Raw genomic sequence first — 14440 nt, forward strand, 5'->3', positions numbered from 1 at the left:
CTGCTAAAAACATTCAGGATCATCATCATTATATTATTATTATTATTATTATTAGCTATAATTTTATAGAAACAGTGGTTAAAATACTTTTTAAAAATGCACTTCTCTCCTTTTTTGCCATTAAATATATTAGTTCTTGTGGCAATTTATTTTACCCCAATCTCCCTCCCCCAAGAAAATGAACAACTTCATTGTGCCTGAAACTTTCCAATGGACAAGTACAAATTATATATATATATATATATATATATATATATATATATATATTCAGTGATTTAATGCAACAGTAGAACACTAATAGATCGTATCTGTATTTTATTGTATTTTAGTATTCAGCAATTAAATAATAAAAAAGGCACTCCAGAAAATATGTGCACAGCTCATTTGTTTCAGATGATAATCCACAATGCAATTAATTGCTGTAGGAAGATTGCTATTAATGATATGACTTGTAAAATTCATTTAAGCTTATGTTGCTGCCTTTACTATGTACTTGGCAGATGAACTTGGCAGTACTGGGCCTTTTTCCCTTGTATTAAGTTCTGCTTAATGAATAAAAGAGCATGCTGGGTGTGTGTGTGTGTGTGTGTGTGTGGAATTGTAGGATAGTAGCAGATAATATTAAGCTCTGTAATAATGGAAAATAAAATGTAAAGGTCAGGAACAAAGGCTCTTTATTTTATTTCTTTTCTAGGGAGTCAGGGGCACAAGAAAGGGGCACGGACACCAAAGGCCCCCAAGCAGGGTGGAATGAACTGGGCAGACTTGCTTCCCCCGCCCCCGGCGCATCCTCCCCCACATAGCAACAGCGAAGAATACAGCCTGTCTGTCGATGAAAGGTAAGGGTGCAGCCATGGTGAGAGGTGCAGCCTACTTATGAGCGTGGTGCATGCATCAGGGCAGATGAGTCACCAGTATTGCCATCACAAACACTGGTCTCTAAATCAAGCAGCAGGACTTACTGGCCCACTTAAGCAAAATTTCAAAGACGAGTGAAGGTTTAGGAAGCTCCCTTAGCGTCTGAAAATTAGATGCCTGTATTATACATACATGCATTTTATTTGCACACATATATAGAAGCCCTAGGGCCGTCTCAAATAGGAATTAAGTTTTCGGAAGCCTCTTTGACACACATATGTATACACATATGCACAGGTGCTTCTAATTACATATGTGTACACATATTTTAATTAAAAATTAGCGTACATACATGTAAGCTCATATGCATGGAGCCACATATACATGATTTCGTGGTATTTCAAAAAAGTATTCATATACTCATAGATCCACTGAAGACAGTGTGAAAACATCTTATTTGAGGTTAATTCCATAAAATTATAGCGGAGTGGGAAAATACCTGTCTTGCAGTGATTTCATTGTTTGTTTTGGTTTTTTGTTGTTGTTGCTATTTTGTGGTAGGGGGGATTTGAGACAGGGTTTCTCTGTATAGTCCTGGCCATCCTGGAACTCACTCTGTAGAACCAGGCTGGCCTCGAACTCATAGAGATCCTCCTGTCTCTGCCTTCTGAGTGCTGGCATTGAAGGCACCACTGCCTGCCGGGCCACTGCACTTTTTCTCCCTTCAGTGTCTCTGGAAACACAAATAGTTTGCACCATTTTTTTGTCTTATCTTCTATATTAAGTATAGCGGGCTGCGCAGCTGAGAAGTGGCCTGTAGGTTGGCGAACGTGTACTCTGTACAAAGTTCTTTTACAGTAGATTTCTCAGAACACTTCTCTGCCGTGAAGCAATGTCCAGCAAGCAGTGTTAGAATGCCCTCGTTATTAGTATTCAGGCATCTGTACTGGGCCTGTCCTTGGCGTTCTGATAGGATACACCCTCAGCTGCAGCCATTAAGTACCACCTGTGCACATTCACTGCTTTCCCTTTTAAAAGAGCCCTGCCCAACTCCCAGCCTCTCTTTCTTTCTCTCCCTCTCTCTATTTCTCTCTCTGCTTCTCTTTCCTCTCTCCTACTGCTTCTGTCCCCAGATGCTGATCTCCCCTCTTCTCTCTCCCCTTTTTATGATCTCTTTCCCCTAATTAAAATGAAAAAAAAAAAAAAAAAAAAAAAAAAAAAAACTCTGCTTGAATCCTGTGGCATCATGTCTCTCTTTTGTGCTCTGCTTTTCTTAAATTACAACACATGTCACACGTTAAATTTTCCTAAAACAATTCCATCAATCTATACAACTCACAGTATGCTGGAAAGCACTCTTAGGTAATATTGCATTGTGCTACAGTTTGTTTAGAATTTAAAATTTTGCAGAACTGATTTGCAAAGCACTTAATGAGTGTAAGTAAACCACATGGTAAAATATGGGAAGAAAGTGTGCTGTTTTCAATTTCCAGAATCTATCGCTGGACATGGTACACCAGACATATAAAAAGTGGCCTCACCATTGGCAGGCATCAAAGGAGAACTTACCTCACAGAGAATAAACAGCCAGAAGGTGTAATCTACCTGAAAATATAGTCTTTTGATTGACTAGAAGTAACAGAAATAAGAGTTAATGAAGTTATTCTCCACAGTTTCAGTTCTGCCTATAAATAAGGTCCTATCTTTATCTTTTCTAATAATATTTAAAATGTATATAAGCCAGGCGATGGTGGCACATGCCTTTAGTCCCAGCACTTGGGAGGCAGAGGAAGATGGTTCTTAGTGAATTTGAGGCCCGCCTCGTCCACAAAGCAAGTTCCAGGACTGTTACACAGAGAAACCCTGTCCCAAACAAAAGCAAAACAAATGTATTTAAGTGAAATTGTTATGTAGAAAATGTTTATAGGCAAGTAGTTATCTATAACTGTTACGCTGCTGATGCTTGATTACTGAATATGAACACCTAGGGGGAAGTAGAAAAGAGCTCCTGCAAGCCTCCCCCTCAATGATTTTTGTCCTTGTATACTCTTATTTTTACGGGCATTTTGTTTAATTTACTCGCATTAACATCTGTTCTTCTTCCCTAACGGGATGCTCATAGACAACAGCACTAGATCATTTCTGGGCGAATTCACCTCTAAGGGATACAGGGTCCATCACTACCTTCCTTAGTTTAGTGGAGTGACTTCTGCACCTCCATTGCAGGTCACAGTAAACAGGAAAATCACCAATATTGTGCAAAACTCAAAAGAAATGAAGGAAGAAGCTTGGAACTATGAAAACTGTTTGGAGGATGATTATTTAGGGTATAAACATGAACTCCTGAAAGCAGGTCACTATATATTTATAATCTATATATATATATATATATAGATTATAAATATATGTTAACCTCAGCTGGGAACTATACAGCAGGTGGCTTGATTTGGGCCTCTGTGCAGATGTGGGAATGACCATGAAAATGTCACCGAGACCGATTTTGTGGTTACATATAAATTTTACTGAGTCTGTAAACTCGCAGGCACAGAATGTGCAAGTAACACAGATCCGGTCAGCTGTTGTTTTTAAAAGGTTGTTGTCCCAGCTATTTTAATACTGTAGTTACTGCTTAGTATACACACACACACACACACACACACACACGTGCACACTATTAACATGAAATTTATATAAAGAAAGAAAAAAAATACAGCAAACCCTTCAGGCGATACAATGGCACCCCTAAAGGGAATAGTTTTGAATGGGAAGAATGAAGGCTTCCTGAACAAATGGCAGCTGTTCTTAACCTTGACACATGGGAAGGTTCTGAATAAAGAACAGGGGGTTATGGACACTGGGACCACACAGAGATGTGGACTCCTGGAGAGCTAACAGGAAACACATGGATGGGAGCGAGGACCTGGGGAGTGCAGATGTAAACCAGATCGGCAGATACTCGAATATCTTGCCTTGGCCTTGGCAAGTTTTATCTTTTATTGTTTAAGCAATTAATGAATAGTTTATTGCTCTGGAGTAAATGAATGATCTGTGGGCAGTGTTCAACTAATTTTGCAAATTTGGAGCCACTTGAAAATACTGAAAAAAAGGAGTGATGGGAAGCAAAGGGATGTATTGAAAGGTCAATTCAGTGACAAGTACAGCAAGCACAAGCAAGGAGCTGGGCTCTGGGGTTCTTACAGAGGGGGTAGAGATGAGCCAGGGAATTGTTCCATGCCAAAGGGAGAAAATATGAAGACTACTACTCTGTAAGGCGTGCAGATATGAGAACCAGCTACTTCGCTTCTGGAGAACAAAGGTAACAGACAAGAGGGACAAAGGAGAACTTATTAGAATTAGAAAAGGAAAAGAATAAGCAGAACAAACCACTGTATTTGAACATCAGCTCTTCTGATGGACTCCAAACAGGTGGTGGGGTGTTAGTAAAGAAAGGGCTAACAAAAGGAGCTCTCATCCGGCACGCCTATAATTCCCGTAGTCACGAGACTGCGGCCAGATTGTGAGACTGAGGCTGGCCTGGATTATAAAGCAAGACCTGCTGTCTCTCTGAAATAGAAGAAAAAAATAGTAAAGGGATAGGGAGTAAGAAAGGAATTGTACGATTTATACAGTATAATCCGTCTCTGCCATTGAAATGAATGACCGTGCTGTGGGGCGTGTCTGTCTGCATCCCTGTCTGCATCCTGATGCTCATTGCAGCTCTATGTTGGAGGAAAAGGCATTTGATTGTTCAAGGCCATTGTGTTTGACATTCAAAATCCTAATTACAAACCAACCAGTCTGGTACCCAACTAAAGAAGCAAAACTTCTTCATTGTAGTATCGGGAAACATGGATGATGCCGGACTAAATAAGTTGAGTCCCTTTAGAGGGACTTCTCACAGTTTAGAACATCACCTTGGACCTATGAATGGCAGAATGTCCCAAGTATGTTGGTGATGCACTAAAACAACTTTGCAAAGATACTTCCTGTTGTAAGACTTTCCACCCCTATACCATGCTATTGTATGTTCTGATAACGTATAACAATGAGCTGGTTCCCAACAATGATTCTTTAATTAGTCCCAGACCTACGGATCTGACAGTAATTTAGTGCCAGCATTCTCTAATGCAAATAGTTTACCGCGCCCTCCTTATAATCTGTTTTAGCTATGACCAAGAAATGTCGTGTCCTGTGCCACCTGCAAGGATGTATTTGCAGCAGGATGAGTTAGAGGAAGAGGAGGATGAAAGAGGCCCCACACCCCCTGTACGGGGGGCTGCTTCTTCTCCAGCTGCTGTTTCCTATAGCCATCAATCCACAGCCACTCTTACCCCTTCGCCCCAGGAAGAACTCCAGCCCATGTTACAGGACTGTCCAGAGGACATTGGCCACATGGCCCACCAACCAGACAGGAGGTATGTTCTCACTAGCTGCCTTCCCGGCCAATTTCTATTCCTCAGAGACAGTTGTCCAATGTTGTGCCATGAAATAATTTTTGAGTTACATGAGTGTTTTCTTAAGCTATCAAGTAACTTGAGCATACCAAGTGACTGTTGTGTTAGCTGAACTAATAACCAGAAGTTCATGTACCTAAACATTCACCTGCATTTATGACAATTATGTTCATGAGCACCTGTTTCTTTGTGAATCCTTTGTTCTTGATGGTGAGTGTGTCATAATGTAGTTTTTCCTACATATGGACAGGATACCTCTTTGGTCTGCAGAAAAAAATAATATTCTCCTGACGTTTGGAAGTCCAGCATAATCTATCATTTTAAAAGGGTTGACTTCAAATATCTTTATTTTGGCTTAAATATTGGGCTGAAATATTTCTGTCTAGGCTACCAGCAGGAAATGTGTGTGTAAGTGTGCCATACCAGTGTGTATGCTTAGGCATTTTCTGGTGTTGTTGCTGTTTTTTTTTTTTTTTTTTTAATCTACTGAGCATCACCAACAATCCATTTTATTACATACAATGAATATACATGCCATTTCTACCACATAAAAACTATTACTGAGTCTTGTTAGTTTTTCACGTTGTTGATGATTGTGTTTGTACTATTTTATTGCCCTTGACACATTATGTTGTGTATCTATTGCTTTCCTGAATCCCAGTATCCCTTGAAAATGAACACATTATTTTCCTGAGATTTCCATTCAATATTCTTGAATAAAACAAATTCTAGCATACACTGCTTGAATTTAACCCTGTAGATTAAAACACAATTTGCGGTGTTTATTAAGTATCTGAAGAACTTATTACTAAATGGAAATGACATGTTCTTGGTAAAGATGGAGATGGAGATTTTTTTTTTAACCTTCTTGTGAATGATGGAGGTCTCTCTGTGTGTAGAACTGGCTTGCCATATATTTAAATTAATAGTATTAATCCTTGCAACTATATGAAGATTGAGAGCAAATAAGGCATTTCTTTTCCCTATTAAGGTCCCAGGCCATCTCTGCTATTCCTATTAAAAGCAAATGAGGCACTAATAGGCACCATTACGCTCTGAGATAACTCAGCATCCTTTCATTCTCTAAAATCACCTAAGCATTCTGTTGCCTGCTCCACCCCTCTGACTTGTCTGTGGAACTGGTGTCTTCCAGACTATTCTACAGCCTTTTTATTTCTTTCGTTGCTGGCAGTTATTTGTTTGTTTACTCAATTACTTGCTTCTATTTTGCTCTGTGGAGACAGGATCTCAGTGTAAGGCCCAGGCTGGCCTTGAACTTGTGCTGATTCCCCAGACCTCCCAGTACAGGAACTGTAGGTGTGGACCCCCACACCCTGCTCACACTAGCCTACCCTTTTGTCTTTCCTATATAACCCACCCCGCATTCCTTTGAAACAAGAGTGAGCTCTGTCTTCTCTGCCCTGACCTTGCCTGCCAGTCCTCTCCCAGTCACGACTTCACTGTTAACTCCCTGGCCTTGAAAGTTTCTTCCCTAGAACCCTTCTTCTCATTCCATGGTCTCATTCATGTGGTTTAACTTCCACCTCCTGGGTTCCCAGCCACACGTTCGCCCTCTGCGTCGGGATTGGACTAGTTTGCCCCCCAGTCTCAAGCTGCCTGAAGCGACAGGACTTGTGAGTTGTTCTGTGAGATCCTGTAAGTTAAGTGTCTGGGACAGGCAGTTTTCAACAAGTGGTGTCTTCACCCTATGAACTCATTCGCCCCTACTTACATTCTGATCGCTGTCAAATTTATTTAGCCATCCCAGACTTTCTTCCTAAGTGCTACAATATTTCCACATGCTTCCTGCGCTTAGTGGCTGTCTTATGTAGAAGGATCAACCATACTGTTCCAGCCAGTGTACGAGAAAAGTAATATCCAAGGTCATATACAAAATTAAAACAAAACCCTCAGTCTGTTTGATATCAGTGATCCTCCTACTTATCCTCTGTTGCTTTTCAAACCATTCTATAATGTCAGTTATTTACCAGTCTCCCTTAATTCAGACCCCCAAAATAGCTCCTGACATTTTTCTGTGGTTTCCACGTTTACAGGAAGGCTTCAGCCCCGCTCCAAACAAAAGCAAAAGACACCAAAAATTAAAAAAAAAAAAATCTTCAGTGTTTGTCTCTTCCATCCCTCCTACTTCCTCTCCCCTTTACCCTTCTGGGTGTCTCTCCCACTGAGCCAGTCATTAGAACTTGACAGAGTATCCTTGGCCATTAGGTCTCTCTGCCTGTACTCACCTTTTCCTCAGCCCCCGAACACACTCTTTCCTGCCTTATTTGAAATTCCCTGAGTTGATCTGAAGGTCACAGCACAGGTCTTGTACCTCCTGTTATTTTACAACCTGGCAAGCATGTCTCATCCTTGCGAGTCTGGCTGCTCCCTCTCCAAAGCTGTCCTCTGGTTGCCAGGGAAAAACTTGGTCACTTGTTTTCCTTTCGCCTTGTATTTCTTGAGATTATAATGTAATTTCATAATTTCTCCTTCCCTTCCTCCCTTGAAATCCTCCCATATAATCCTTTTTGCTTTTATTTTTGCAAATTCATGGCTTTCCATTAATTGTTGTTGCATGCATATGTGTGTGTATGTCTATCGGTGTCCTCCTTGTTCAGCTCCTGTTCATGCAGTCATGTGTGTGACAGGGAGTTGGTGTGACATGGGTGCAACTTGAGCATCCCTAGGAGCACAGTCTCAGAGCATCCCATGAGTGCAACTTGAGCATCCCTAGGAACACAATCTCAGAGCCTCCCTAGGAACACAATCTCAGAGCCTCCCTAGGAACACAATCTCACTGGACACTCCCTCATCCTTTGGCTCCTCCAGTCTTTCTTTCTCTTCTGCTATGGTCCCTGAGCCTTGGGTGAAGGAAGAAGAAGCTCTCTTCACATCTGTGCACCATGCTAATCTGATTGCCTTTTGCTTCGGCCTTTGTTTCTGTTCCTCTGTTTGAATGAAAAGAAGGGAATGCCTGGGACTTTGAATTTCTCAGGGCTTTTTCTACTGTTTGATGAAGAGAACCTTTATAGTTGCAAAAATGTGTTTAAATACCCAAACTTAACAATCAATCTCATTATACTCAATGGCCTGAGAGCTACTATACTCAGTCCATGAAGGTATATAAATTAAATTTTTGGGAGCATGGCTAGACTAGACATGGGGCATTGATGATAAAGTCAATGAAAACACACTTTAAAAAAATCAAGAATGCTTATTGCTTTTTGTAACAAACATTCCATGTGCTTATTATAGATGTTTTCAAAATAAAGGTCCACTTTTGGCAAAATGGAAAACATAAAAGTGCCAATGATTTATGTGATCAGACAACCATGTTAAGAGGTTCAGTAAAAAGGGAGGAGGGTTGGAGGAAGGAAAGGGAAGAGGAAATGATGTCATTGTTTTATAATCTCAGAAGATAAAATAAAGCAGATAGTTACACAAAAAAGAGCCCCAGGAGCACTTATATTTGCATATTTTCACATTGCTTTCGAAGTGCCATCTGCTAGCATTCTTTTTGCAAGCTGCTGTTTCCATTGCAGTGTGTTTTCTACGCTGATCATCTTTAACAGAGATATTTGTATTAAATGTATCTTATAATTCATTTAACCTATTCCCTAATATTAATGTTTACATTGTGTCTGCCTTTTCAGTGAATGAATGATGTTGGATTCTCATCTGGAGTTAAATCCTGGATGCGGCCTCTGCTTTTCCCTTTACCTATTCAGATGGATGTGTGTCACACAGCTGTGCTCTGCTTTGCATCTTCCTGATGCTTCATTGCTGTTACATGCACTAGAGAAAGTTATCTCTCTGCAGATATCATTTTATATACAAGTCTATCCATACATCCGAGGGCTTGTTTCGCTGAAAGTTTTTACAACCTAAATATCGCTCTGGCGTGTAATCACAAGTCACACACAAGACACCTGTCCTAATGTACTCTCATTCTTCTGGTGGCTATTCTTCCTTGACTACACAGTCCTCATGTCACACCAAATGGTCTTTTTTGCATGTAGTTGCCCCTTGTTTGGTCAGAGTCCCTGCTACACACTCTGCTGTTACTTTATCTGTTTTAGTCACCAGAATTCATAATATACCCCTGACCTTCGTTCTTCTACCGTTGTCTTAACAAGCTCTTCTAACATTTGGTCTCCTGGTATGACCATTTTATAGTATCCATTATCAGGAATTCTGAGAAGATTCCTGTGGAATCTCCAGTTCAGCTCTTGGGGATGGAAGCTCTCCTGTCAAGTGACTTGCTTCTCATCTCATAACCGTGATGTCTCGGGGCTCTGTGGCTTCTCTCTGGTACCATCTAATCTTAGCTGCCAGGTTTTCACCCCCCCCCCCACAGACTAGCTGCTCATAACAGAGCCTTAGGAAACAGGAGCTTATCAGGTGGCAACTGGCACCAAGTCAAGGCAAGACAGTTGTCAGACTAAGCAAGGACCACATTGAGAACCGGGGTATATTCTTAACCTCGCTGTATTGTACTGTTCAAAGAACTCTGGTGAGCTATCCAGATACAAGCTTAAAATCCTTTTATTGATGGGAGAGTAGGAAGCATTGTTATGGACATACCAAAAAAATACAGTCAGAAATATACACATATTTAACTTATATTTGTTACAAATGATTTAAGATCATTATGTGTCCGCAAAGTGTTCCCCCTAATTGTTTGTATTGGTAATGTCCTCATTAATTTAAATAGCTAGGATATTTATCATAATAGGTATAGTGAATGTTAAAATACATATATTCGTTGATTTTATGTCTGTTGATTAAGGGCATATATTAATACTATGATATATATTAACAAAAGTTTAGAAGTCAAAGCATTATAATTTCATGATATTTATTAAGAATTTAAAGGCTCACTATTGGGCTGAGGAGATAGTTTAGTTGGCAAAATTCCTACCTTGAAAACATAAGGATCCTAGTTTCATCTGCAGAATCTATGTAAAAAATAAGCTTGTCATGGTGGATTCCTCCTGTTATCCTGTCTCTGTAGAGGAAGAGACAAACTGATTCCTGGTCAATCAGTGTAGCTGATTTTGATCAACTCCAGACCAGTGAGAGACTCTCAGAAACCAAGGTGGATGAAGCCTGAGGAGCAAAACCCAAGGTGGTCATCGGTCTCCATACATGTGCACCTGCACACAGGCACAGAGAGAGAGAGAGAGAGAGAGAGAGAGAGAGAGAGAGAGAGAGAGAGAGAGAGAGAGAGAGAGAGAGAGGAAAGGGAGACAGAGAGACAGAGAGAAACAGAGACTTGAATTATAAACATTACAATTTCTCCAACTTCCAAGATATTCCATTTATATCTAAAACTCAAGAAAGTGGTTGATTAATATAGTAGGAATCTCCATTCTTTTTAGTCAGTTACAGTAAAAATTATGTGTCTAAACTTTGTTCACATCTGTTGTTTTGAAAGATATCAGTTGATGTTGCCTTGCTTCAGTTAATATTTAACAAAAATGTCCTAAACCATGAATAACATTCACATGTGGGCTAGGAAATCTGCTCATAGTTTGAATATAAACAGCTTTAACTTAGTATTAGTGGGAGGAAAAAGAATCCAAATGACAAAGCAGAATTAAGTGTTCTCTCCACAAATAGTCAGGATATAGTTAATTACACAGAACATTTATGCTATGCTACTAGATGGGGGAAAAAATCACGAAGGTTTCCCTTTTTTTTTTTTTGCCTTGTTTGGCAAGTGCTGTTCGGTGAATGGTGGATACACCTGCTTTCATAAATTAGTGGAATCACTCCCCTTCCTCTTGAACATACTTACTGAGGCATCCTTTTTGCTGCAGCCTAGAGTGCTGTGAGTTGCCGACATAGACTTTTACATTATTTCATGAGCCACTGAAACCCCTGAGGGGAAGAATCTAGAGGGTTGAGGTTCATTTGCTACACGCCCCATGTGAATGCGGCATCCTGAGATAGCCTTTTGTTTTCCAATAGAATATATTACATATTTCAAACTGTACATGTTTATCACACATTCCCTGGGCTCGCCTTATTTACAGATGGTTTGAATAAATTTTTCTGCCTTTTCTCAGAATTTGCATGGTTTGTACTTAAAAAACCAGCCCCTGTTTAACATGAAGGTATTTTTTTACTCTCCAGAATGTAAATTCGCCGAGCACAACAATATTGGCATCCTTTCACACTGGAGTTAGCGGTTCCACAGAAATTTATGGATGGCCAAAATAGCCCCTTCTGTGCTTAAAACCCTAGCATGTCTTTAAAAAGACACAAAAGTTGCCTGCTCTTGTGGCTATGCATGCTGACAAAGGCTGTAAATTAGCTTTTAAGTACACAATTTTATTACACTCCAAGTTAAACAATGGTTTTCTTTCTGTGTGTGTATAACACATTCCACATTGAGGCAATTATCCATTTTAATCTGTTAAATAACTTCAGCTTTGGCACATTTTTCATATTTTTCTAGTGCCACCCACACAGATAAATTAAACCCACCCAGCAATGAAAACTATATTGTAGGACTGAATGTGTGATGTGTGTGTATGTATACACATTTGTATATCTATCTATCTACCTATATAGATAGATAGATATACAAATACATAAAGATGAACTTACTCTATGAAATATTATGTCTTTCTATCATACAATTCTTTTATGTAGTATATTAACTTTCATTTCTCAGTTGTTTGATTTTTTTGTTTTTACATATCCATTTATAAAATGTCTTTCCTTGGCCTATATAAAAATGGGAAGTGGGGAGGGGTTTCGCTGCCATTCCCAGAAGGAAAGTAACAAGCCTTGGAAAGATGATTTGGTTTCAGTTCTGAATTTACATACAAGAACTAGAAGAACTCTGCAGCCTTTGAATTTCAGTATACTTTTGTGCAAAATGAACACTTAAAAAGCAAACCGCCAAGTTACAAGAATTAATTAACATTGTAAAATATGGCCAGCCAGTGTCTCAATGAGTTGACTGTGGTGTTTCAAAAGTCATCTCTTTTATGGTTTTCAATTTTAAGTAATAAAATAAGTTTATTGAAGTGTCTCCGTTTATTGGGACCCAAAGCAGAAAATAGCTTACTTCAAAGAACTGCCACGCTGTAAATGGTGTGGTGTTAGACTTCCTTTTCTTTCTTTACAGTAGACAGCCGTAGCAGAACCTGGATGATTGTGACCACAGGTAGATTCTGACTGCCTGCAGAGCAGCCCCGTCTGCTCGCTTTTCATTACAGACCCAGCTCCATTCACTTAAACACCTTAACCGTGCATTCCCACACAGCCTTTGTAGAGGGCTGTGGCGGCTTGGAGTAGTGGCGGCGGCGGAGCATCTCTGCCATTATTTTGATCCTTTGTCCTCCTGCCTCTTCCAGTCCTGAGGGGAAAGAAGAGAGAACACCAGCAGCAAATGCAAGCTGGGTCTCCTCAGGGGACAGCACTAGACACTCTTCCAACCTGTCTCACTCAAGAGTGTTGTCATGATGGAGAAGGGGACTCACTGCCACTAACCCACCTCAGTCATGAGAACTTTGCTCTGACACAGCATCTCTAGACAGCAGAGTCTTTCTCCAGTCTCGCCACATCTTTACGTGGATTAGCACTCACGTCTCTTCTCTCAGAGCTGCCCCTGTAGTGGGCTTTCCAGGTGATATGCCAGATTCTAGTAACAGCCACCTTCTAACAGCAGTGCTCAGCTGATGTGAATTAATCAGCCTTTCTTCTGAAAACAGTAGAATCTGATGAGCTCCTATTCTGGGTCACCCTACCTGACATTCTTCATTGCATTATCTCTTCTGCCTGGCTTGGAGAGGAGTCACTAAACAGGGCTCCCTGTGTCTTCCTACTTCTTCAGTAGGAACGCCTTCTTTGCACAGTGTCGTTTTCCATCAGTGTCCAAATGGTTTCCACCATCCCAGTCGTCGTATAATCGCTGTGGGTTGTAAAAGACATACTTTTAAATGGAGTTCTTCTGGACAAATGTCTGGGGCCAGTATTTATCACTCCCAGTGTGGTATTCATAGTATTTTCTTCTTGTTTTGATTTATAACAAATTCTGTGATGTTAGAATAAATGGCATTGATCTTATTAAATAATCAAGTGGATAGATGCTCACAGCCTGCCCAGCCGAACACCACCATTGAAGGGTAGAAATGCAGTCAAGCAGGGGCAGATAAGTAATACGACCCTGAAAAGCACCAGAGTTTAAAAAGAGTTCATAACCTTTAGTGGAACTCATAAGTGATTAAATCAGAGAAAATTGTTCTTGGATCTCATAGCTTTTCTTAATAGAATAAAGCCTAAAAGCAATTATGGCATATGCTGAATATGTATTTTTTAATCATATGAAATTTTGCTGAATGTTGTCAAGATGAACGACTCCATTTGCTCTCAACAGTGGGAGCAGCAATGAAGAGAAGGAAAAAAATGTGTGTAGAGCAAACTGTTGCAAGACGAATGTCTATTACTTTTAATAAGAAACTGGGAATGTTAGAAACTCTTTAGCACAAATACAATGTGACCCCCAATAAGAATTACCCATGTCCTTCCTTTTTCTTAAGTGAACAGAATTAAATGAACAAGCACGGGGAGACTTAGAGAATGGAATATCTTCATTTTGAATTGAATAAAACAATAGGCTAGATATGAGAGTTGTAACTGTCAATGGACAGACATTAGAGACACCAGGACACCTGGGAGATAGGCCTGTGTGTGTGTGTGTGTGTGTGTGTGTGTGTGTGTGTGTGTGTGTGTGTGTAGGGGTATCTTGATTGCACTAATTGGGATGGCAAGCCTCACCAACTATAGGTGGTATCATTCCCTGGATGTGACCATGGACTGTGTAAGTCAATAAAAGCATCTGGATGGTGCCAGCATCCACCCATTGTCCTCTGCTTTCCGATTATGGTACAGTGTTTCTAGCTGCTTCAAGCCCCTGCCACGTTGACTTCTCTGTCATGCTGGACTGTAGCTGAGAACTCTGAGTCCGAGTACACCCCCTCCCCTTACATTGTTTTTGTCAGAGTATGTCATCACGGTGATAGGAAGAGAAACTAAGATGCTAGTAGAGTTGCTGTTAGTCACCGTAACTTGCGGGATAACTTGCGGGATAAGTGTCAATGTATCTAAGTGGT

The 14440-nt window shown here is 40.3% G+C and overlaps 1 protein-coding gene across 1 annotated transcript in view; it reads left to right on the forward strand.

The window, feature by feature from the left end:
* Positions 1–14440, forward strand: part of Robo1 (roundabout guidance receptor 1) — a 373695-nt gene that overhangs the window by 336936 nt on the left and 22319 nt on the right. Inside the window, exons 23-24 of the mRNA XM_051191745.1 lie at positions 695–839; positions 5025–5273. Coding sequence (XP_051047702.1) covers positions 695–839; positions 5025–5273 — 394 coding nt within the window. The remainder of the gene's footprint in view (positions 1–694; positions 840–5024; positions 5274–14440) is intronic.

This window comes from Phodopus roborovskii, unplaced genomic scaffold (genome assembly GCF_943737965.1).
Source record: "Phodopus roborovskii unplaced genomic scaffold, PHOROB, whole genome shotgun sequence".
NCBI classification, from domain to species: domain Eukaryota; kingdom Metazoa; phylum Chordata; class Mammalia; order Rodentia; family Cricetidae; genus Phodopus; species Phodopus roborovskii.